General features: G+C 35.4%; 2 protein-coding genes across 11 annotated transcripts in view; one reads left to right on the plus strand and one right to left on the minus strand.

Annotated features, from left to right (window-relative positions):
• LOC118440516 (uncharacterized) overlaps nt 1-7,603 on the plus strand; it is a 21,353-nt gene extending 13,750 nt beyond the window's left edge. Inside the window, exons 2-4 of the mRNA XM_035863664.2 lie at nt 4,150-4,569; nt 4,691-4,983; nt 5,070-7,603. Of these exons, the coding sequence (XP_035719557.1) occupies nt 4,150-4,569; nt 4,691-4,983; nt 5,070-6,843 (2,487 nt within the window). The 3' untranslated portion in view covers nt 6,844-7,603. The remainder of the gene's footprint in view (nt 1-4,149; nt 4,570-4,690; nt 4,984-5,069) is intronic.
• Nucleotides 1-26,959, minus strand: part of hiw (MYC binding protein highwire) — a 173,024-nt gene that overhangs the window by 27,167 nt on the left and 118,898 nt on the right. The gene's annotated exons all lie outside the window — the stretch shown is intronic.

A 26,959-nucleotide genomic window follows, 5' to 3' on the forward strand; every position in this document is an offset into this window, starting at 1 on the left:
TAAAGGATCGTTCACCTTTATACAGCTTGTTTTAATATAATCCTTGAATCAAAATATCCTCCTCGTAATACGATCGTCCTCATGAAGAATATCTTAATTCATTTTTTCTTTTTTTCAGAGGAAAGAATTATGATATGATGTTTCAAATAATTCGATTACAGTTGACGGTAATTACTACGAAACGATCTTTTCAATAACGAAATTGAAATCGCAATATTATTCCCGGTATTTCATTATTAAATATTTAAATTCAAAATCATTTCTAGATAAAAAATAAAAAAATGAAAAAGAGAAAGAAAGAGAGAGAGAGAGAGAGAGAGAGAGAGAGAGAGAGAGAGAGAGAGAGAATATTTATCGTCTACTCTCGGTTCAGGAGTCTTACTTTCGTCTTTTCTTTTTCGTCAAAATTGAAAATCATTGTAATTTTTCGACGGTGTTGAAAAAAAAAAAGTGTTCGAGGACGAAACTAAGACGAGGAACCTTGAAAAAGTACTCTAAGCGTTTACATAACATTATGCGGTTACTCGAAGCGTTACTTTATAACCAGAATGTTCTCTATATCGTCCTTGAATATATTTCTCGACGAGAATTCGCAATATCTCGATCAACATCGTAATCTCGTTCGTTATTCGATTCGATAGGCTGACAAGATAATATCGCTTCGTTTATGGAAGATGATGCACTTTCAGGAATACGATTCTCTTCCAGACGAATGAGCAACCAAGCGAACGAACGAGCGAGCGAGCGAACGAACGAACGAGCGAGCGAGCGTGCGAACGAAGAAACAGGCAGGCAACAAGCAGGCAAGCAGGCAAACGAGCGGGCGAACTGACAGGTGGATAGGTTCAAGGCGAACTTCTTGCTTGAAATCGAGTCGCAAATTACGCTCGACCGGCGGCAAGCCGATAAACGAGAAGAAAACGGATATAGGAGCAGCCTGCTTACACTCGTGTTCATGCTCGTGCTTATGCTCGCGTACCTTCCTTTTCTAGCTTCGTATTACATACAACTAAATACAGCGACTTGGGATATTCGAGATAGGCGAAAAAAAAAAAAAGAAACACCAAAGGCACGGTTGTTCTTTTCTTTTTTTTTCTTTTTTTTCTTTTTTTTTTTTCACCGACGTTACAAGTGCGTGTGTGAATCATCCTTCTGGTAACGAACTCCTTAAATGATTTTCCGCTTCTTTGAAGAGTCGTATTTTCGTTCTTCGACTAAACGAGCGCTAGTTTGCGAAACGATGACTGCTGAACGTAGGTTTACACTTTTTTCTTCTTCTAGTATTACGCTCGATCCTACTCATTAAACGTTCTCGAAGTTGGTCATTGCCTCTTAAAAACTATGTTACTTTACGTAGATACTTATTTGTAAAAAGATCGTTTAAATTAATACGAAATTGTAATAAATTTTTTAATAGATCTTTTACAATCGTTTTCGTGCAATTAAATGAGTAAAGAATATATATATATATATATATATATATATATATATATATATATTTTCTACTCGTACGTACCTCTTGGAATGCATTACAATGAATCAAGTTGTCGTTGCCGAGAGCGCTTTAATACCGTACATTCAGTCTCTCGTTTAACACGTACGGCTAAATGGATGTTGTGATATCCGAGAGACGGAAATATCTCGAGATAATGAATTTAGTTCGTAATGGATACGTGCCTATCTTAAAGCAAGGGCGATCCTGTAATGGCTCTTTCACAATAACTCTTCGTTGCCAAAGGAACCCTTTGTAAAATATGAGTGCGTCCCTTTTTCTATTTTTTTTATTTTTTATTTTTCGAAGGATTTCTATGCGCTCTTTCGGACTTTCTTCCCTGTATACCTAATCGAGAAAACCATTCGAGGAATAAAGAGGAATAGTAGTTTTCTTTAGAGTTATCGCCGGTATCATCGGACGATGCATTTCATCGCATTGTGTCGGCGGAAAGTCCATTTCCTAGCCAGAAAGAAATGCGTTTTCTCATGTAAATTTCAAGATTCGACTTCTTGGGAGTCGTTCCAACGCATTTAAAATTTTTCCATGGGGAGGGGGGGGAGAGGGGGAAGGGAAAGAACATTTCTCTTCAAGAGGGATGCGAACGACTCCACCCTTCGTGTTTACGTAGAGAACGAAGATAGACGGATGCATCGGAAGAAAGAAAAAATCGTCGAAAAGCGTCTAAAATTTTTTCTTTTACTTCTTCTTCTTTTCCTTTTCATTTTCATTCTTTTCGATAAAAATCCATCTAGTCTTTGTTAGAACTTATTCGTGACTTTTTAAAAAGGGAAATAAACGAAGCGTGAAAATAAACATATATTCCAATATCTCGTAAATATATTAAAAGATTCAATTCATTTTATATATGATATTATTACGATGTTTAATACGAATAAAATCGCATGAGTGTAGATTGATTTAACGTTCGAAGAAACTTAATAGAAATATGGCGTAGTCCGGAAGTTGATGTCGGCGGATGTACTTCTAAAGCTAACTAAACGGTGGGCCAATAACAGACGGTCTATCGTATCGAGAAGTATGCGAGTTGTATGCATGAATTCAAGGAGTAACCTTGAAACTCTGAACGTCTTGAGTTGCCTCGTGTAACTACAACGATTCTATCTATTATTATCTTCCTTGCGGTTTATCTATATATTCTGTGGAAGGAAATATAACACGTAATTATAAAAATTAAATAAAAAATTATAATATGATATCAAATTATAATAATAAAGATATAATGGCAAACAAAAAATATAACCTTCGTTCGTATATATTATATCGATGGCTGACGTGTATCTCGTTTGGAGGAATACAAACGAGTAGTCTATTCCTCGAAATGAATACGCTAGACGAATTTCAATATTTTGCTAATAAATGTTTACATTATTTGCATTACACGTACTATTAGTATTAAAAAGGATTTTCTATAGATCCAACGGAACATTTATTCGTAAATAAAACTTTCTTTTAAATGAAACATTATTTTTCATTGGATTATTATCGAACGTAAACAAATATACATGAATGTTTATGCATATTTTATAGCTCTATTTTCCATTGATTATATTAAACTCGATTCATTGTAGTCTCACTGAAACGTGCCAACGTTGTAAAATCAACAAATTGCTTCGTTCGTGCTCGATATCGATTCATTGAAGCGAGATTTGTGGTTCACGATTTCGTGGAAATGAAGGAGCACGTTCTGTAAGAGCTAATAAATTACTCTTTCTTCTTACTTTTCGATGCATAAAGTATCTAAGATTATACTGAAGTTTCACCTTTTGGCGATTATCGATGTATCATGTTTTATCGGAGTTACGTTAGAAAAATTATGAGCATGATCGCATTCACCCCATTTTCTTCGATCTTATTCACGCGAGAATCAATTTCTTTTCTCTCTCTCTCTCTCTCTCTCTCTTGAAAACATAATCTTCTCAAATTCGATAGATATTTTTTGTTTTTCTTTCGGACATAGAAAAACATAAATGTACATAATATAGAATACTCGACTTTCCGCATCCATATTTTCCAATCTTCGTATTTTATCCAGAATGCATAACTCGTCGATACTTTCTCTACATCGGTTACGTATAACCTTTTACACATTATTTACGATATATTGGCACAATATAGTCCGATAACGGTACTACGAATAAATAAACTACCCCCTTTCTCGCACTTCATATATCTTTTGCCATAAGATGGAACATTTTCTACGATCATTATTTACCATGATCGTAAGACTCGTCGTCGTTGATGATGCATAAAAGGCGAACTAAAAATAGATTTGCGAACGACTATAAAAATAAGAATTCTATACTTTGTATTCGGAAGAACATTGAATTTGTTATTTTAACCAAGATACTGTATACTTTATTATTATTATCTCTTTTTTTTTTTTTCTTTTTACGTGACTATACTTTCATATATTATGAAAATATTTCACGTACCAGGTCGTATAACGTCATGCGACAAGTAAAAAAAGTGTTGTCAAATAAAAATGTATATATTTTCTTTCCCTTTCTTTCTTTTCTTTTTTCTTATAAAAATCTTATTGAATAAAACATCATCATCATCATCATCATCATCATCATTATTATGCATCGAGAATGATAAATAAAAATCTTGGATGTTTTTTTTTTTGTTTATAGGTCGTGGAACTTTTAGAAGGAACGATTCCATCGGAGGCGATGGAAGTTGAGGTTTCTCATTGCAGAGAATTGAGAATCCAAAGCGGTGCATTCGCTGGCGGTGCACCGCTGAAAAGGGTCCACGTATCCGGTATCTACAGCGTTATAGCGAAGAGGCAGGCCTTTGAAAATTTGAGAGCACCGAACACACACCTCGAGGTCTCTGAGTGCAACAGCGTAATAATCGAGAGTCACGCCTTTAGGAATTCGCGTGGTACTTTGAGTGTTTCGATATCTAGATGTAAACACGTCGCGATAAAGCCGAACGCCTTTTTCTGGTTATTGTGGATAACAGTGAAGGAGGTGCCGACATTAGAGCTCTCTAGCAATGCTTTTAAATTCGAGTCTTCTCAATATGGCCGGCATGGACAAGCGACCAAGGTTGAATTTTTTCTAATTGCATTTTTTGTTTCTTAAATTATAAGAAATAAATATATAATAATTTTATATATATATATATATATGTTTATATATATATAGAATTATGTTTCCTTCTTTTTAGATTATGTTCCAAAGCGTAAGAATCACAGAATTGCCCACTGCCGTTTTTCCATCATCGGTTGCAGAAGTACGAATGGACGATATCTGGACGAAGGTCATACGGAAGGAGGCCTTTTGCGCAATGTCGATTTTCAATGTGATCATCAGTAACGCCTCGATATCGGAAATAGAATCTGGAGCGTTCAGTGATAAGATTCTTATCGAAAGTCTCGAATTCGTTGACGTTAGACTGAAATATATCGAGAGCGGTGCTTTTCGGGCTGGACATAATAACGTTACGATTCAGTATTCCAGGTAAAAAAACATTGATAAATGGATATATATCTAAACGATCGATTTAATTTGATTGATAAAAATTCCATACGCATTTAATTTATTAGATTATCCAACGTGAGATCCGGTGCCATCGAGATATCAGCGGCAACTGTGACATTCAGCAATAACGAGTTCCAAAGTCTTCACAATCGATCGATCGTTTTACATCAATGGAATCATATAGCGATCGAGCACAATCTCTTCGTCGATCTCGAGTCGGATGCGATCATCGCAGAAATGGATGCAAAGCCGACAAAATCGGCGCCGAAATTTGAATTCTCATTTACAGGAAATCACATTCAACAAGCACAGCCGAATTCGTTGAAGTTCATCGCGATTTCACAGCAAGTGAATACAGCACGTGTTGGGAATAATTATTTCAAAGAAAAGTGCAATTGCAAATTAGAGGATTGGGTGCGCGAAATAACCGGAAAAAATAGTTCGATATCGTGGATGATGGACTCGAGCTATTGCATGGTAGATAAATTTCTCGAAAAATGTTTCAATTTGCCCGAAGGTTATTTGGATATGAGAAATTTCACGAGATTGATTTGCGAGAAGGGGGATGGTCACGTGTATTGTGAAAAGCCATTATCTAAGCCCGAACCGAGCGTGAGTCCACCTAGCGTTGGGCCTCACGTGTATCCAAGACACAAAGGTTATTTTGACGTAGAAATGAGCGATCCGGAACAGCTCGAACGCGAAAAAAGGATCATCGTTGTGATTTGCGTCGTCGCAGTTTTTACCGTTCTCGTCGTTATCTTAACCTCGGGAATTTTATACATGCGAAGACGCGGTGTCTGTCCAAAGTTAACATCGGGTCCTTTGATGAATCTCACCAGTTGGTTTTCGCCCAACAGTGGCATGACCGCTGCCACATCGGCAAGATCAATATCGAGACTTAGCGTTCACGAGTACGCTGGTCTCCAACCAGAGACAAGAATACTAGAGGTGGAAACTCAACCGGACGTCGTCGAGGAGGAAGAGGACGAAACTGTTGGACTTTATCAGTACACTGAGGATAAGGCTACGCAAACATTGCCGGAGGAACTAACGGAGGAGTACCTGAGGGATCTCAGAGATAGATTAAACGATCCCGATAACTATAGTCAAGCTAGAGATATGATCGAACACCTTTATGATCTGATCAAGGTGGAGGAGAGTTGCAACAATAACAACGACAGACAAACCGGTGGTACTCCCGGAGAGGAGAACGCTTACGACGTGATCCGTCCAAAAACAAAGAAACATCGGGGACCGGCAAAGCCTTCGATCAGTGTCGGTACAAGAGTACCATCCCTCGAGAAACTCTTACCAGCTGGTTTAAAAACGAGACCACCCATAACGGAGTACACGGAACCTCGTGACCAAAGGACAAGCGATCAGAATCATCTCTACGCCGAGTTACCTGGTGACGAGACAGTTCCAAGTACAAGTCGTCTCTCTCAACCGGTTTTAACGAGTTTAGCAGGGAGAGCACCTCAACCTTTACCACCGGACGTCGTCAACGATCATCTTGTTAATGGTTGCTCCGCGAATAGAGAACAGAGAGAACTCGACGTTCCAGAAAGTCCAAAGTTGGAATCCGTCAGAAATCAAGGGAGGCCGATGAGTTTCTTGAAAGCACTCGGCGAGAGTATTCTCGGTGCAACGAAGATCAATAATAATAACAAGAGGCCGAATTCCTTGTTGTGCGAGTACGCTGAACCGTCCGACGCAACCGCTCATCTCTATTCCGAATTGCCGGAACCTCAAACCTCGACGCCGGCCGCGAAAATGGCCAACAGACCACTGCCTACAAAGCCCGATCAAGAATCGAGTAATACGGCTAAGGCGTAACCAACCTTATCGCCGATTATCTGTGATATAAATATTATGTGTATGTATCGTGTCTGAGAGCGAAGACTATGTTCCCCGTAACATATTTCCCGTCTTCTCGTCTCCTACGCTCAATTTTTGTCCATTAATACCGAACATAAATCGATCGGTATAAAAAGGGAGCGTTCACAAAGCGAGAAGTTATATTAGTTGCGCGTTGTAAAAAAAAAAAAAAAAAAAAAAAAAAAAATACAAAGAGAAAACAAAAAAAGGAAAAGAAAAGCGAGGAAAAAACATATCGAGAAATAGTGTAATTGGATTTCATATATGTTCTTTCCATCGTAAAACTTGTTTCTATCATTCACGATCGTCACGCTTGGTCGCGTATGATTGGAATTTTTTTTTCTTTTTTGTCGGTGTTTCATCTTTTCGGTTTTATTTTACTATCTTTTTTTTTTTGTTTTTATTCCTTTTTTCTTTTTTTTTTTTTTTTTTTAATTCTTCTCTCTTTTTTCTTTTTTCTTTCTTTCTTTCTTTTTCTTTTTCTTTTCTTTTTTCTTTAATTTCTTCTTCCTTACGTCTCTATCATCGAAATAGACATTTTATAACGTGGCGCGAACGTTCGTTCGCGCGTGTGAGAAAAAGACGAAAGATTGGCCGTATCTATTTAAAGCGAGTATTTCCGAGATACAAATGTACCATAGATTTACGTGTATAGTAAAAATATGCTGCGACAGGTATTAATAAAAGAATATTTTACAAGGACCAAACGTCACTGTTGATTATTATTCCGATCCATTCCTAAAGATAAATTATATACACGAGCTATCGTTTTCTTGGAACACGAAAGGAAACTCTTTTCTTCGTGCGTTATCGATTGACTAGGTCGAAAGTCTTGTCATCTATTATATTAAGTATTCTATCCTTTAGCTGGCCCGCGTTCTTATCGTACTTCTATCTATCCCGAGGACGTCGCAAACTCCTGCATCTATTTCTATCGTGTAGCTAGTACTATCGTCTAAGAACTAGTCCCCTCTTATCTCGAAGAATTTTACGATCCTTAGACTCTCGATCTTCTTTCTTTCGTAGTTAAGCCCTCGTTAGAAGTCTTTCTCCGTCGAGTGGAGTTCAGAGGTCGTTGCTGGATTTTTTCGTCTCTTTCTCTCTCTCTCTTTCTCTCTCTTTTTTATTCTCTCATTTTCTTCCTCTCTCTCTCTCTCTCTCTCTTTTTTATTCTCTCATTTTCTTTCTTTCTTTTTCTCTCTCTATCTCTTTCTCTTCCGTTCGCAGTGGTGCTCCGAAACACTTCGAGATCCACTTGTAAGTAAAAAGCAAACAGGAGTTTCGTCGGAGTAGGAAAAGTCAGAGAGAAGATATTCTTAATCTTTCTCGCTCTCTCTCTCTCTCTCTCTCTCTCTCTCTCTCTTCTTCTTCTTCTTCTTCTCTTCTTTCTGGGCGTAGTCGGTGTATATCCACGGCGAGACCAAACTATTCAGCATGGAATGCGAGAGGAGCAAATAGAGGAGGAAACCGACTAGCCGTGCCCTCAGCATCGTGGCCCGAACCACAGCCTGTGTCGCAGCTGTTGACGTTCAAATGGTTGCTATCTTCTCTTCCCAATTCATTTTAAAAGACTCGAAACTTTGTTTCTCGTTAAATGTACGAAAAAGAAAGAAATTTATATAGAGAAAGCATTTAATAATTGCTGAAACAAAATGGTGAAATAAAAATGATTAATTTCATTGTTCGTAAATCGATCGAGAAAAGATTTGAGATATCGAATGAAAACGGTACGATTCCGAGTTAAGCTCGCCCAAAAATATTTTACGGTCTTTATCTCGCATTGCAATGCCGTCGACAAGCCGAAGAGCGATAGCTCGAGTTATCCGAAGTAGTTGCTCCTATCGTGCGCCGATTCGTCGGATTGTTTATGGTGGTCCATTACTCAGATAAGAGTGTCATTTCTCTCGAGACCGGCTGCTCGTCGTGAAAAGTCGCGGGAGATGGGAGGGCTAACGAGTTCTCGACGAGAAGCAATTTGTTGCTTCCTTTCCACCTTCGATCTTCGTTTCTTACTAAGAGGATTTTCGAAGGTAAACGCTCGGTTATAAACGACTATTTTATAAGTCGTTTTAAAAACAAAAGGAAACGGACTTTTGTAATGAAATCAGTTGTAAGCCGACAAATCGATTTTCAAATAACGATAAAAAAAATTTAACGGAATTAAAAATAGACCGTATAATTCTTATTAAAAAATATAATACAGATTGTACACCTGCAAATGGCATTTCATAATAATAATTATCGAGCGTACATATATCGTAGATATCATTGTCTCGATTGTTTTTCCTCTTTTAAATGATCTTCGATTAAAACGATGATCTATCCTGATTATTAAAAAAGACAATGTTTATTTAATGAAAAAAAAAATCTTAGACAATAATAAATGGCAAATATATTGTTAAGGAAATGAATTCATTTGAAAATTGTATCAATATTAATCCACGAATAATATAGAAAAAATATTTAACGATTTAATAAATAAAATAGACGTCCATGGTGTTTTCTGTGTGAAATATTTTTGATGAGAAAATATGAGAGAAAATAAAAGAAGAGAAAGAAGATGGGGAGAAAGAATTAAGGCGGAAGCTTGTAAGAGAGATCGCGAGTCGCGTGATGGTGTGGTCGTGTGAGAATAATCCATAGGGCAGCCTGGCAACTCTATCATGTTTCATCAAGCAGCCAATCATTTCATCACTCGGATGGCCGTACCTCTCCCATTCGATTTGCCGATGTTCTAACCTGTTTCTCTCTGGTCCCTGACCTAATCCCTGCGAGATACTACGACAATCGATCGAAGTATGCCAGAGGATATCTTCGAAGGATACGGGACGATAATACGGAACGATGATAGGGCTAGGTGAACCGTTTGAGATACTAAAATCACGAAGGGCCGTGTGGCAAGCCCTATGGCTCCTTCTGTCTAACGAGCTTTCTTAGATTTAACCGATAAATGCCAATTCTTCGCCTCTTATCTCTCTCTCTCTCTCTCTCTCTCTCTCTCTCTCTCTTTCGCGTGTGTTTTCTGTCAAGATAAGAAAATAAAATAAAATAAAAAAAAAAAGAAAGAAAAGAAAGAAAAAAAGAATAAGAAAAGAAACCTTCATTCAAAAGAAAGAGAGACCTAAGTCACGGATTGTTTTTCCTCTGAATTTTCTCGAGGGATGCTTCGAGCTCTGCTACTCATAAAAATAAACTTTCTGCATTGCAAGAAACAACTTTTATTAGTGCATGCACACGCACATACATACACATACACATATGCGTGCGTGAGCATGCGTGCACACGCATGCATGCATATGTATGTATTATAGATACACAAATTTCCCCGTAGAATTATAAAAATGTGATAAGGATTTTCTCTAAATTTTCTCGACGTTTCTCCTCAATATAAATTGTTTTATTTATTACGTTATATATCGTAATGTCGCGGTATTCATAAAATTAAATATGTCGACGATCAACCCTTCCACTTTTGTTACAATGGTACAACAACTTTTGGAAAGTTACGCGAACCGTAGGTACCAATGGAAATTAGATTTCCTCTCTATGAACGAACGCTTTGTTTTCGCTTTGTCCAAACCGCACGGAGAAGTTGTTTCGCGGTTTATTACGTTTCACCGCATTGACAACGTCGAAAAGAAATTGCGGTTGTACGATGACAACGAGTTCATGATAGGATAAACTAATATCGATATATAATAGATTAGTTACGTTTGAATAGTTTTATTTATCATTAAGATGAAAAACAATGATCGATATAATTTTTATAATCCATTTTGTAATAATAATTATCATGATAATCATTCTATTAGTATGATAGATATTAATATAGATCGAACTAACGTGAAATTCTAACGATAAGAGAGATAGTTATCTTTGAACGATGTATGATTTCGACGAATGCTCTCAATCGACGTTTCTATTTCGTCGTGACTACGGTATAGGGGACATGGTGCGCCCTAATATCCACCGTCTGTGCCTTACGATCCGACGTGTCACGTGTCGCAACGATATTGCAACCAAGGGTCTAATGGACCTTTAAATCGAATGTCTCTCTATATACAGTCAGTCACAAAAATATTCAAACAATTTTTCAAGTTGAATAACTTTTTCTAAACTGAACGAACAAATGTGAAATTTTTAATACCGAGAAAAAATGCAAAAGAAAAAAGAAAACAAAAAAAAAAAAAGAACAAAAAGAAAAAAGGAAAGAAAAAAAAAGAAAAGAAAGAAAGAAATCGGTCTACTATTAGATCATAACATAAATAGAATTAAAAACATGTTTATATTTGTAAACGAATTTATCTCTGTTACACCTAATATGTGAATTTATTATAGATATATTATTATAACTTAAAAATAAAAAAGTCTCAGATAAGTGTTCGTTTTTAGGTAAGCCTACCTAAAGACTTCCAGACTACCAGAGACTTCCTTATTAAAGATTCAATAGAGTATCGGTTGACATACTAGCCGTGAGTTTCATTAGTAGCTTTTCCTCTTCATTCTTGTGCGCTTATTCGTTCCGGCAATTCGTTCGTTGCATCCGTGAAACGTCGGAACGTTTGCGAGTCACGTGTTGAATCTCGAGGCACTCGCATACAAGAGAAAAACGAAAAGAAGAATCGAGAAACAGGATGTCGTCGTGGCAGACACGACTTACCATCGTGTGCGGTTATGTCTTTACGTGTGTGTGTATGTGTGTGTGTATATGTGTGTATGGTGAAGGGAGAGGAAGTAGAAGAGATCTAAGAGAACGAAAAGGAAGGAAGAGAGAAAGAAAAATAGAAGGGAAAAGAGAATGATAAAGAAAAAAAATATATTACACTTAGATCCTTTCTCGAATTAAAAAATAATTAGGCGCGATGTAAGTCCAAATAATCAAAATACAAAGTAAAAGAAATGATACATTGATCTCAACGATTTTTGAATTTATCGTACGTACGATTTGAAATAAATCAAATGACGTAGAAAAGAGAGAAGGAAAAGAAAAGTTACTATAATTCGTTCGATATTAAGATTCTCGATCAACTATATTCTAAGTCCTCGAGATTTTCTTTGTAAATCGCGAACGTCGCCGAGGGCATTGCAGTTTGCAGACGGCATATCGTCCGAGAGGCAGGGACTCTTCGTCTCGCTTCCCCATTGAAATCTAAATATACTCCGCGATATTAATAGCAGTATGGTGCATGGCTGCGGTAGAAAGGACAGCTTCATAGCTGGTCGCGATACGCTATGGGAACAAATCGAATGGTGGAAAAGCACGTTTTCCTGGATGAGCGAGATCGAATAGACGTCCACAAAAAAATACAAATTCCGAACGATCGTAGCTTGTTTCGAAATGATTCCCGATCGTCGATACATACATACATGCATACATACATACATATATACATACATACATACATACATACATACATACATACATACATACATACATATTATATATCGAACGAACGAGATTGTCAGTCTATCTCTGCAAGTATCAAAAAAGCTATTCCGCCTATCTAAAAAAAAGAAAAAGAAATAAAAAAAAAAAAAAAGAAAAAAAAAAGAAAAAAAAGAAAAAAGAAAATAAAAAGAAAGACAATAAGTTTTCTTCGACGATATACGAATTTAATTAAACGAATCGAATTAATAATTATTATTCCTTAAGCAATGTTTTTTCTTTTTTTTTTTTTTTTTTTTTACCTCTTTTCTCAATTCACATCTCATATCTTTGTTCTTCGTTTCTAACCATAGAAAATCTGGCCATAGTACTCGAATAGAGAAAGAAAAAGGAACAAGTATATAAGTACTATCTTGGAAATCTATAAAGATCCAAACTCCGGAAGCTTCTCACGCTTCTCTCGCGACAAAAGGCATCCGAAAGAGAGAAAGGAGAACTATTTGAAAGATGCTATGCGGGTTCAGACTCATGCTGTCATCGTTGTCGCCGTCCTCCTCGTCCTTCTCGTCTCATGGTTCTTCTTTTCATCGATGCTCCTTCCACGTGGCGTTTCTTTCGAAACTTTCATTCTGCACCTGCATCTCGGTGATTTTCCTCGATGTTACATTTTTCAAAACGCTATCTCTCTCTCTCTCTCTCTCTCTCTCTTTTTCTCTCTTTCTCTCTCACTCTCTCTCTTTTTCTTTTTCCAACAAATCCGTTGATTACACCAAATGGAAAATAAGAGAGAGAGAGAGAGAGAGAGAGAGAGAGAAAGATGAAATATCATTGGGCCAACAAGATGAGATCATTCTGAAAATGTTACATCGAATGCGTGGTATGTAACGCAAGAGGGAACATTAATTGCATTTACTTTCTACCGAGAAATTAGCCGTAACTATCGCCTATTGTGCGAAAGCACGAGAATTCAAGCCTTTGAAGTGATATTGTACTTAACCGAACGGATAATGAAGGTGGATAATATTCCAGTAAATTTCAATTTGGGTAATATTATTTTAATTATATTATCATTACGATCTATTTAGGATATGGATATATTCGTTCGATCGTTCGAAAAAATTATTCCTTCTTTTTTTCTTTACTTTTCTTTTTTTTTACTTTTTCTCTCTTCTATTTTATTCGTCGTTGATCGGGTATTTGTATTTTCAGAAAATGAAATACATGTCAAAGGTCGATGATCTGTCTCTCTTTTCTCTCTGTTTCTCTCTCTCTCACCCCTTATGATTTCGATAACGGCTGAGCTATGGACGGTTATATTTTGTTCTGATTGATCGTTGGCTTGTCCAGAAAACTTATCGTTCGCTCGGTTTGCTGGAGCAGACTTATCGGTCCACTCGATTTCTTGTAGAAATGTTGGATTCTTCTGTGTCCATGTTTCTTTTTTTTCTTTTTTTTTTTTTTTTTGGGTTTCGTTTCTTTACTTTTTTTATTTTTCTTTTCCTATTATCATTATTCTTTTTGTATTTTATCGAAGGCGAACGAACGATTTTGATAAGAAAATAATGTTCGCAAAAGATTTTCTTTTATATTACAAATTTATTACCAGTCATATATATTTATAAATAGAAGAGAGAAAAAGAGAGAGAGAGAGAGAGAGAGAGAGAGAGAGAGAGAAAGTGAGAAAAAAAAATAAATGATAGCGATCTCCTGTAACGGAGATCTGTATATGTAGACCAATAAAACCATAGAAGTAGCGATGAGATCATCGGAACGGAAATGATCTTTGAATCGAATTGAGAACTTAATTCACCTAGCTCTTACTCTTTCGTTCCTTTGACTTTAAACCACTCTGTGACGTCTATTTGACACTAGAATGAATTCATTGTATAAAATAAGATAAAGAGAGGAATAAGAACATTAAAGGAACAAATTGAATATCGAAATTAATTATTCCACGCTATATATATTAATAATAATAATAATAATAATAATAATAATAATAATAATAATAATAATAATAATTTAACATTTTTCAATTGTATCTTTGATATTTTTTCTAAATGATTTACAATGATATTCGTTCGACGACGATAACGAAAGGAATAATTTACAAAAGATAGAAATATTCGAGATCGACAATAATATTACGCGTTAGAATCATATAATATTTCGTTTATTTGTTTTTAACAATGTTCGACGCTGTACCAACGGAGTTCTTTAAAGAAGAAAAGATACGAACATGAACTTAAATCTCTCCTTGCCAGATGGCAACACGGTACGCTCAAAACGAATAGTACCATGATAGAAAGAAAATATTGCAAGAAGTATTCTGAGATCCAAACTACAACTGGGTCATCATACAACGTGCAAATAAAATCTTGTAAAAAATAATCTTCCTTCTCTCGAGTCCTTTTATCTTTTAAGACAGATAAAAAAGAAAGAGAGAAAAAGAGAGAGAGACAGAGAAAAAGATTGAGAGAGAGTAAGAGAAAAAGATAGAGTGATGGAATTGGTAGTAAAGAGAGAGGGGAGAGAGGAGGGGGAAGAGGGAGGGAAAGAGAGAGAGAGAGAGAGAGAGAGAGAGAGAGAGAGAGAGAGAGAGAGAGAGAGAGAGAGAGAGAGAGAGAGAGCATTTCCGTGGCAAACAGTAAAACGAGAATAGCGAGATTTATTATTCACGAGCTCCCGATCCTGTTTGTACGGTATTTCTAATGGAAGATAAACATAATCCCAAACCACGAACCAAATAGAAGTGCTGCATCGGATATCGCGTAATTAATTAATTGCTGTATCCTACGATCGTCCTATATCCTGAGAATATTTTATCCTTTACCTTTCGACAATGTGATTTTTTTAATAAATAAATTTATACGATCAATATTAACTTATTGATAAATAATAGAAAGATCATTGTTACTAGACAAAATCATAAAGGATATATAAGATAAAAAGAAATTTGATGTTTTAAGTTTGAGTTGAAAGAAATTTTAAAGAATAGAATACGCCGGTTTTATTATTCACGATTTCGGCTACCCTCACGAGAGGCACTGTCACCGGCCGGCTGTTCCTAATGAAAGATAAACACAATCAATCCGGGCTACGGGCAAAAGAGGGAATATTATATCGGATGGTCGTGTAATTCCGTAGCCGAAAGCCACGAGTTATATCCCCGTTTGCGCGTAGACGCTGTTTTCGTTTCATTATATCCCTCTTCTCGTGGGTTATCATCGCTAATTATCCGGCCAAAAGGGTGTCCTAGGTATCCCTCGAATGCCAGCGTAATTGGGTCCTGATCCTTTTATCCGACGCCGTTCAATTTTTCTCTTGAAGAAAAAAAAAAAAAAAAGATGGAAGCAATTGAAAAATCAAAACCAACGAAATTCCTATGCTATCTCGGTTTGGTAATGTTGCCGACGTCGTCGTTATCGAATATTATATATAACTTTCCCAGGAATTATTTCCTGTGAGAAATGAAAAATCATTGCTATAACATTAGCGATTCATACATTGTAACAATTGATCGTTGATTTCGTTAAACATTTATCTTTTACGTTAACCATTTACATTTTACCAATGCATTTATTATTTATGAATATCATGAATTCCTCATTGCTTTACTACCGAATATCATACGATACGAATATGCAGTTCGATCGAAACCGAAATAGCTGACATTAATTTTACATAATGTATCCTTCGTTTGTATCATTTAGAACTACATGTATGTATATATATATATATATATATATATATATATATATATTTTCTCTTTTCCTCGAATAGAACGAGCATCAACGAAAACTCCAAAGCAATATCGATAAACTATTATATGCATATGATTTTTGTATTGCGAAAAGTGAGCTGTTTTATTTTTCATATATACATATATATATATATACATATATTTTTTTTTTCGTACACAATTCCTTTCATTTTTCTTTCACATATACCTCCTATTCATTCGTAGCTTTTAAAAGGCAAAACTTTCCATCGTCGAATATATGTAAATTATTTAGTAGAGTATAATACATTTTATGGCGTACGCTTTTGTACGATTGCAATAATCCGATTATTTAAGCAAACAGGCTAACGAGAGAAAAAAAAATAAAAAAAGTAAAAAAGGAAGTAAAAAAATGGGAAAAGAAAATCCGATTGGATAATCATAGATGCTCTTTCATTTTATTCGCATCTATATATAATATCTCACTTTACGATCTCATCATTTTTGTATCTCATCGACACGATTATATTTTTCATTTAATCCTTCTTCGTACGATTATAGTTTTATTTAATCCTTCGTTCTCATGTGTAGAATTTTTCTTCAAAGAATTTCGAAATTCTTTAAAGCCGTACACGATCGTTCCTCGCTTCGTTTCGTGAAAACTCGTAAATACGTGAGGCAATGCGAAGGAAAAATAGCATCGTGCTTGTTCGACCATTAAACCAGTAATTGAAACGATTATAGTGAACGCTCGGGACTCGATTGTACCAACGTACATACGGTATCGGTATCGGCTTAAAATGACCAACGAAAGGAGTTTGAACCCAGAACTGTTGAACCCATCCAAATAGCAGTTTTTTCCCGGCGAATACAAAAATTCGTTCAAATCGTCGAAAAACGGTGGCACACGTCGAGGTGGCTCGTTCGTGGAAAAGGAAGGTGAGAGGGTGAGAAGGGGGAGGGGAAAATAACGAAAAAAAAAATGCATTTGAAAAGAAAAAAAGAAGAAAAAACGAGAGAAGAGAAAAATAATAGAGAAACGAGACCAAAGGCTCGGGGGAACGAAATAAAAAAAAAGAAAAAAAAAAAAATAAAAAAAATAAAAAAAAAGACAATAACAACAACAACTAGAATACCAGTGAAATAGCGATCTCGTTACGCGATGCATACGCTTCGCGATTGGTACACAGTTCGCTCGTGTTACGCCAGCTCTTTTTTCCGATCTCGTATTTTTCACCAATGGAATTATTAACGACTATAACAGCACCCTCGATAGGGTCGCGTGCCCGTTAATCTCGGTCAGCCCTAGCTTTTTTTCCCATTCTTTTGCTCTTTCTCTTTGTCTAATATTATCTTTGTTCCTTTATATTTTTTTTTCTCTTTTTTTTTTCGTTTTTTTTTTTTTTTTTCGTGTCCCTCTAACAAGTTCCATTTATTTTTATTCATTTGTAATATGGAAATTATTGTTGAATTAGCTTAATGCAGCATTAAAAAAGTTCTGCTAATTTAACTTACTTATTAGCTTAATTATTTGAGTCCATTATATATATATATATATATATATATATATGCGCCGTTAAAGATATGCCAGATATTCGTTCTAATTCAGATTGAATTTAAACGACAAAATGAACTGATTAAGATATAATCAGGTTATAATATTAATATAATTATTTAATTTATATTAAATACTTTAAATGTTTTCGTGGATTTGGATAAAAACTGAAAATAGAATCGTTGAGAAATCACAAACAGACGAATATAATTCTACGTTTGGTTGGAAGAGCTTTCATCTTTCTCTCTCTCTCTCTCTCTCTCTCTCTCTTTTTTTTCTTTTACCTTTTCTTCTTTCAAGAGAAACGTACATCAAAGAAAGATGGAATGTGTACGTTATCGTCGTTAAAAGGAAACCTCATTAAAAGGAATTTGTTATCGCACAGACTAATTCACTCACAAGACCATAGGAAAGAGCTTTTTCTTTGCGTTCCTTAAAATAAATATATTTAAAGTAAATTACTTTTAAAGATTAATGACAGAGTAACAACAACTAGTACAATACTTTTTCATATTAATAAAATTTTATATTAATTGTAAAGTATTATTCTCATTACTAACAAAGAGAAGATTTGAGAAAGCTACTCAAACCAGCTTCTTATTTCCTCTTTGTGGATTTAGGTTCTTGTCAAAGTTAGATGAAGAAGGTAGGTGAAGAGGATTAGGTAGAAAAAGAGAGAGAGAGAGAGAGAGAAAGAAAAAGGATGCAACCAAGAGGGAGAAACAAAACGTCCTCTTCTCGACAAAAATCATTTCCTTCTAATGCGTTCAATCAATAAAATTAAAGAATATCGTTTCTATATTAACTATTTAACGTGTTTAAAGAACGGTAAAACAAAAAGATCTTTACAATTGTCAGATACATAAAAAGTAATGTAAAAGAATTTATTCGTTCGAAAAAAACGTATGAAAACGATTGCGATTAAGAGTATATCGACGTAGTACGAGTCCATTAGATATAAAATAATGGATGAGTAGAGTATGAGTGACGGTATTAAGAGTCGATAATATAAAATGTCTAAAACGAAAGGTACGTTCCAAAACGAGCTTCGTAAGTATGTATTATTGAAAATATCGCGATATCGATTTCCTTTATATTATTTATCGCAAATATCTCAAAATATATCTCAAAATATTTTTCGAAAACGATATATATATATATATGTTTTTCAATATTTCATTTGTCGATTAATTAAAAAGAATTGATCAATGTAAACAACAGAATGCACAATGAAGAACACGAATTAAGAACAACATTTGAATTATTCTAGTTTTGTTTCGTTGTGTATACGTTATAGTCGACATTCGAGCATTATTAAAATTTTCAAATTTATGTTTCGTTAAGGAGCACCCGTTATTTCGTTACATGATGCTATTTCGAGAGCACTATGCATATAAAATTACGTATCTCAACTTGACACGATTACTTTTCAAAGAGCTTTCACGTTGCGAAACAAGCCCTTAATGGAAGAGAGATATAGCGGGAAGCTAGAGATAAGCCGCATTATTGTGAGCTCTCGACTCAATGAAACGTTACGCGACAAAAAGCTTCCTTCGAGACATCTATCTCTCCTTTCTGTTTTCCGTATCTGTTCTTTCCAAAACAGATAAGAATACTCTATCGATAAGAAAAAGTATTTGAAACGTCGACTATTGTAGATTGTATTCCGAGCTTTGTACGATCTTCAAAAAGAAAAAGTCATTGAAAATTTATCCATTGGATCATTCGATTTCTTTGAAAATCTATATGTAATGAAAATAAAATAGAAATGATTCGAATAATCGTTAATTCGATCGATCGCCTTGTATTACTTGAATTTTATCATTTACCAAGTAACATAGAAATTCGATCGATTGATATAATTGATTAACGTTATACAAGCCGTATGAATCGAAATAACAAAATGTATCTATTACCAACTCGTTCAATTTTGAAAATTAACCAAATGAAAATGGGACAAATCGGTAATATATTAATATCTATGTATTATAATTGTATACATAAGTCCTATATTGTTATATATGTATGAATTGATATACGAACGAATAATGTGGTGGACCTACAATAAATGCATTAATAAATTGCTCTAATACATTTCTCATATCCATTGGACGATCAATCTCGCATCACAGCTAATTACCAGACTGTACATATATACATACATACATACATACATACATACATACATACATACGATACATGTACATACATACATGTAGGTAAGCTTCGAAGAATGAGCAGCGTATTGCTCTCATGAAAACGTCATTAGACCGAAGATAGGGATACGGTTCGTACGAATTCTAGACAAGTATCGTTCAACTACGCTCATTCACCCTTATCTTCTTCGCTAACTCGAAAAGTTAGGGAACATTGGCAAACACCGACTAGTAAAGATACAACCCGAATCCGGACCCTTTTCTACGATTCGTACAATCTGATAGGGTAATTCAAATAACAATGACAACTTTGTTATTCGTTAACGTACTTACCAAGAAGATACACTATAGTTCTTAACGATAAATCACCTTTTAAACTTATCGTCTCGTAATTCGGTAGAGCTGACGAATAACTCAGACGGAACTTCCTACTTCACGAAGCGAGTTATGCGAATTATTATTCCACCGAATCAGCATTCATTAAAACTGCGATCGTAATCTTACAACATTATCCTTCGCCCTACGGGCTGAGAGTGGAGTCTCTAAGTGCTAAAAACTGAGTTTACGTAGTAATTCGTAAAGTCTCGTAAATATCTCCTACGAAACTTACGGCGGGTAGAATTTTGTTCCGTGACACGAAAAAGGAAAAAGAAAAGGAAAAAGAGAAAGAAGCCTCGTGGGATATTCTTTTAAAATAGACATGAAAACGAGAACGCGCTCTTTCTCCTTTTCAAATCTTCAATCGTTTTCATGCAGGTGAATGAACAGCGTGAGTTAGTTGATATAAATAATATAAAGAGATTTTGTGTAAACTTAATAAAGATGAAAGAAACTGAAAAAGTAAAAGAAAAGAGAACGGAAATCCAAATGAAAAGAAGAACCGTAGGGAGGAAACACGAATTAATTTTCAACGCAATTCGAGAGAGGGTAGATAGGAGAGAGAGAGAGAAAGAGAGAGAGTGAGAGAGAGAGTGAGAGAGAGAGAGAGAGAGAAAGAGGGGGAGGTGGAAGAGAGAAGAGAGAAAGAGAGATAGATAGATAGATAGATAGAGAGTGAGATGACTCGTAGCAATCTCCTCGAAATTCCATTAGTACGCCTCTGAGTAGCCGGGATTTGAGAGCGGTGGGACGCTTTAAAGCGGACAGCTTCGTTCATTAAGCCACGTAAAATATTTACGGCCTCGTCATTGACACTTCTGCTAAGAGCAGTAAAAGTGTCTTCGTTTCGACGCACCGTGCTAACTCCGTAATCCTCAGCAGTGACGAATGTTTAAACCATTTTGTCGGGTATCCCGTTACATCTATCTACCGTTCGTTCGAAGATGCGTAAAAAAAAAAAAAAAAAAAAAAAAAAAGGAAAAAAAAAGAAAAAAAAAAAAGAACGGATAAATTCGCTTTACCATTTGCACTGTCGAGGTTTGATAAAAAAAAAAAAAAAGAAAAAAAACAGCAAAAAAAAAAAAAAGAAAATCCTACGTTACTTTTAAAAATATCTACAAAGCTTATTTTTCGCTTATATAAAGAGTTCTTAAGGTGAGGTACGAAAGGATTTTTTTTTCCTTTCTTTTTTTTTTTTTTCGTATTTTCATGAAAAGCAATGGGGAAAGTCAAGCGGAACTACTTTTTACTATTTTGTCTGCTTAATTTTTCTTTCTCTCTTTCTTTCATTTTACTCGAATAAATGAGAAAAGCGAGAAAAATAGAAAAGAATTAAAGGTGCCGAGACAATGACCTTGGAACGTTTCAACGAGCACATACTTGAAATTATGCGCAACGTCGCCTCTGACCTATGCTAATTACCGTCGAAATTGCACTCTCCGTGATGGCAGCCATGTCGCTGCTGTTAACCTTCTCTAAAGGTCCGAGTGTATTGTTACAGGAAACCTTCATTGTCGTCGAATAAAGAAAGAAGGGAGAAAAAAAGAATGAAAAATAAAAGAGAGAAAGAGAAAGAGAGAGAGAGAGAGAGAGAGAGAGAGAGAAAGAAGAGACACTCTTGGCATCATTTACCGTACAGGGAAATTTCGTAACTCTCGTCACCGTTTCTTTACTCTTGTCGACTTCCTGCTTACTCTAGAAACTTTTGGTACAACTTCAACATTACGTCGAAACGTCCAAGTTGTCATCTTGCGGACATCCGCTCTAGACGGCTTTCACAAGGGCCAAGTCGTTTGTCGATTAAACGACTCGATCGATCCTCCTTCAAATATCTTTCTATCGTTCACTTCGATAACTCCATTGAAATTTCATACAAACTAACTCTCTTCAAAAAGGTAGAAAGCTAGAACATTTAACAGGATAGGTCGTTCTGCATTCTCTTTCTCCGAAAACAACCGTACAACAATCTCTTTATTACTAGTGGATTTCAACGTTAGGGAAAGAGGAACAACGTTCCTACCGCAAAATCAGGAGACAGAGATACGTCTCAAGGGAGTTTCTCACGGATTCCACGGAGTTTAGTTAACGGCTGGCAAACGATGGCGAGACAATCCGTGGCTTCTATCAGGCTTCCGCAAATTCCGCGCGAAACCCAAAAGTTGCATGGCACTGCCGTGGCAGAAGGTAATGATGAAGTTTTGGGTCGCGAGAAAACCACTTCGGTACACCGTTTCTACTACCCCTTCTCCCCTTTTCTCCCTCTCTCTCTCTCTTTCTCTCTTTATACTCTTTCTCAACAATGTCGTTTGCTTACTATATAGTTATCCAAGTATACGTATCATCTCTTCCAACATTAAAGATAATAATGAAATAAAGAAATAAAAGGGAGAAAGGAGGAAAAGATAATAAAAACAAAAGAAAGAAATAAAAATGAGAAAAACATTGATCTCGATTATTTTTAATTAATATTCTCCGAAATGAAAATGAAATAATGGACGATTGTAAATTATTTCTCATGGTTCGAAGTCTACTATCGGATTTTGAAATTCACGTTACAATATGCAATGTCCCTGAACGATTGACGCACGAATACGGTTACGTTATCAGAACAATATGGGGAAAGAGATGCGCTCTAAGCAAATGCCGATCGAGATCATTCGGTACATACATGTATGTATATACATATATATCTATATACATATATAGCGTAAATGCATATGTATGTATCGCCGAAAAGCTCGTCGGCTTTGACAGAATCGTTCTGGTTCTATATTTATTTCTTCCTTCTGGATAACGTAAGCGTTTGCCCGATAACTGTCCGACGGTATTGACAGCTAAACTTCGACCTGTGCTGCTCAATGTCCAAAATACCGGATATCGGTGTTTCAAATACATTGATAAATGTAAATATGTACATACATTTCAAACGAAAAAGATATTTATGTATATTTATATTTGATTATATTTAAATATGCATCAAATTTGTACGAAATTGGTAAAACCACGTCAATATGTAATAAAATTATTTATCTTCTACATGATAATAAACGAGAAGAAAATAATTAGATTAAAAGAGTATAAAATAAACTTGATTTATATTGAAAATATAAAAACTACTTTTTAATAGAGACGATTCAATTTGCGTCCAATCATATCCAAATATATCCTAATGATGAATGATTCAAGGACAGTTAGTGTTTATTTAAAGGTACATCGAAGGTCTTTGATACGTATAACTTATGTATAACCTACATTCGGAAGGATGTATATATATATATATATATATATATATATATATATACTTTACAATGTATCATTTTATCTATCTATTTATGTTTATCTCGAATCGTTCGATATAAATATGAATGTTTTTAACATATAATTCTACTTTTATCATAAAACTTTTATCATGAAACATTGAAACGATTAGGAAAGAAACAATCTATAACTTTTTTTCCACGTGATTATTAATCAGTTTACAGGATACTAGTATGTAGTTTTACTTTGACTATTTATAGGATTTATTAGAAAGACTAATAGGAAGGACTAACAAGACTAATTCGCTGTCCTAATATACATATATTGTACATTCTAGATTAATATTGACATGTTATAGATACAGAAATTCCATATGCATTCTCTAACTAATTAACATACGTAATGGGCAGAGCCATTGCATAATGTAATTGGTTATCGCATAGGATAAGACAGATATATATGGAGATAACTATTGATTATCTAACGATAAATGTTATTCTCCCTGAAAGCCGATTAATTTGTCTGATGTTTGTTTCCCGGATCGTCGACTTACTGAGCGTACAAATCACTGAGCATATGCTGGATATAAATGAAATAAATGAAAATGTAATTAGCTTTATAGCTTTAATGACTTCGCTTCATAGATCATTTCTACGTATAACATATGTAAGTATATATCAATATCAATAGTAATTTCAAGATCTTATTACATATACGAGTGAATATATAAACGTTTAAAGGTTTTACTTCCGCAGGGTATTCAAAGATTCAAAATAAAAATTCAAGATAAAAGAACATTGTAGATAAATATAATAAATAAATACTAACGCATATTTAACGTGGGGGAAGAAAAAAAAAAGCAAATAAGAAAGGTTATGAATCATACGATATTTCTCCCTTTCAAGGATTAAGATAAAATATATATTTCTATTTCTTTTTCTTTCTCTCTCATGCAACAGCAGACCCAGTTTCTCAAGAAGGAAAACTCAACTGGATTCTAAACTTACTCGAAGCTTCCTCGAGATTTTCTCAAGCGTGTTATTCGTTCACCCGAATCGGTGCACCAAATATTCAGATGAAATTCAACCAGGAACATCCATCCTTTTCTCACTGTTATCGAAACTGATTATTAATGAATATACGTTGATAATATTGATGCGATTTCGAAGTGGAAAAAAGAGAAAGAGAAAGAAAAAGAGAAAGAGAGAGAGAGAGAGAGAGAGAGAGAGAGAGAGAGAGAGAGAGAGAGAGAAATGATGTTAACAATAAGCAAGAATGAAAAAGAAAACAAAGAAAATCGGTAAGCAACCTTCGAACTTTACCGTAAATGCACGTTTCGCATTCCGGCCGCGACGCAACCGCGTTTACGTTCGGATCCACGTCTGACGGTATGCCATTGTGAATCACGATAAAGTCTGCGAGACGAATTTCAAGCGCGCAGCATCCCGCCTGTTACTCGTATTACGATGAGCCTCCTTCTCCTCCTCCTCGTTCTCCTCCTCCTTTTTCTCCTTCCACGACCAAGGGAAAAAGTTTTCTAGCATCGAACCCACATTATTCGCTTTTACTGAGAAACGGCTTTTCTCTGAATCCGCGTGAAGGAAAATACTTGAAAGAAGATGTTCGCAAAGTATAGCACCTAAATTTATTTTAATTTAAATTTCATTGTTTTGGACTCGTCTTCTAGATGTCCAAAACACTATCCTCTTCTAACTTTCCTACGAAACGATATTTCATGAATATGAGAAAAGGAAAGAAAAGAGATAGATAGATAGATAGATAGATAGATAGATAGATAGATAGATAGATAGATAGATAGATAGATAGATAGATAGATAGATAGATAGATAGATAGATAGATAGATAGATAGATAGATAGATAAAGAGAGAGAGAGAAAAGAGAGAGAGGGAGAAAGAGAGAGGGAGAGAGAGAGAGAGAGAGAAAAAGGAAATATAGCAAACGTAATGTCATTTTCTCCAACGGATTATATTATTTGCCTTTTACGAATTTTACGTTTCGTACACGCGTTCTCTCGAAAATGACCGATGTGCTCGACAATTCTCTTCTCTTTTCTCTTTCTCTCTATCTCTTTCTCTCTCTCTCTCTCTCTCTCTCTCTCTCTCTTTCTCTCTCTCTCTCTCTCTTTTTTTCCCCGGGCGAGTATTGTCCGCTTTCCGCACGTCGGCATACGTTGATTGTAAAACGTTATTTCGCCTCACGCTCTCTCTCCTTTCGTACGCGAATGAAAATTCCGCTCGATTGGCCGGGAACGAGCCGATACTTTTTCATTTCGGATAATTGTGCGGATGAGCATTAATGTTATTAAAATACACTCCAGTAGATATGTATTTTTAACCAATTTAACGTTCGAGAACAAAACGAAGTAATAGTTCGGAGGAGGAAACATACGTCCGTTTATCGAAACGTACGTTTTCCGTATCGTAATTTCATGCCACGGTAGAATAATACGATATTATCAAAATAGTCGTGTGAAATCTGAATCGCAAATACTTCAGTATGATTTGCGGTATTAAAAAAAGAAATTACGATAAGCCAGAGAATATCGTTTTTCCCCATTTGTAATGATATCGATACAACGTAAATAAGTTTATTCAAATTTAATTTTACAAGAAAAATTCCGCGTATATTTTAATGGGCGTTAGATTTAAATGTTCCAAGTACTCGTAAGAAAACCAAGCAGAGAACTGTCGTGCATGACGTGAGAATAGTTTCCGAACGTAACTTGTTCGCCCGTAAATGCTTTTTGAAAGCTACGGTCAATACGACACTGGAGCTCGGCTGCATGCTGACCTGAAACTTTTACGATACTTTTATGGCGTACCGACCTATAACAGTCGCCATATAATGCGTTCTAAGGCGTCAGAAATTTCCATTCGACACGCTGAACCAAAGGAGATTGCCTTTGTCGATATTAAAAACCGGAAAAAGCAGACTTCGGGATCATTGTCGTATATATTTGTCATAGTGAGAATAGTTTCTTCTTATTCTTATTTATAAACGTAACGATTAAATTTTCATTTATTGGAAATTACAAAAAGGAAAAAATAAAAATGTGCCATTTTTACTCTTAATACACATGACATATTGATAGCACTTGATAATAAAAATATTTCAACGATAATATAATTATACTTTGGCATACGATTGACTTTAAATAATGTAAAGTATAATCGATCAAATTCAAACGTTATAGATCCTTTTTCTCTCTCTCTCTCTCTCTCTCTTTCTTTTGCTCTTTCTCACGAGAAATACACACAGTCATAACGTTTCTCATTTTATTGTCAAGAACGATATAATTTAACGATAGCATCGGGTATAACTTCACGGTGCAGTAGCATCGTGCAACAAAAGATTCATTTATGGTAGCTAACTATCGATAGAAGGGAAAGCACGAACGGTATGGGAACAGTGATAGGAGAAGAGAAGAGTCGGCCACTCGAAATGCCTTCGGGGCGTTTTACTGTGGAAGTCGTATCGAGTAATCATTACAAAATTCATTGATGCGATTTCTCCCTTCTGCTGCCTTATCGGTTAACTCGCCTGACCCAGCCTCGTTATCCTTCGATTCCATTACCGCTTCGTAGAAACCGGTCTTATA

Source organism: Vespa mandarinia, chromosome 2 (assembly GCF_050613455.1).
Source record: "Vespa mandarinia isolate Hongniang chromosome 2, ASM5061345v1, whole genome shotgun sequence".
Taxonomy (NCBI): domain Eukaryota; kingdom Metazoa; phylum Arthropoda; class Insecta; order Hymenoptera; family Vespidae; genus Vespa; species Vespa mandarinia.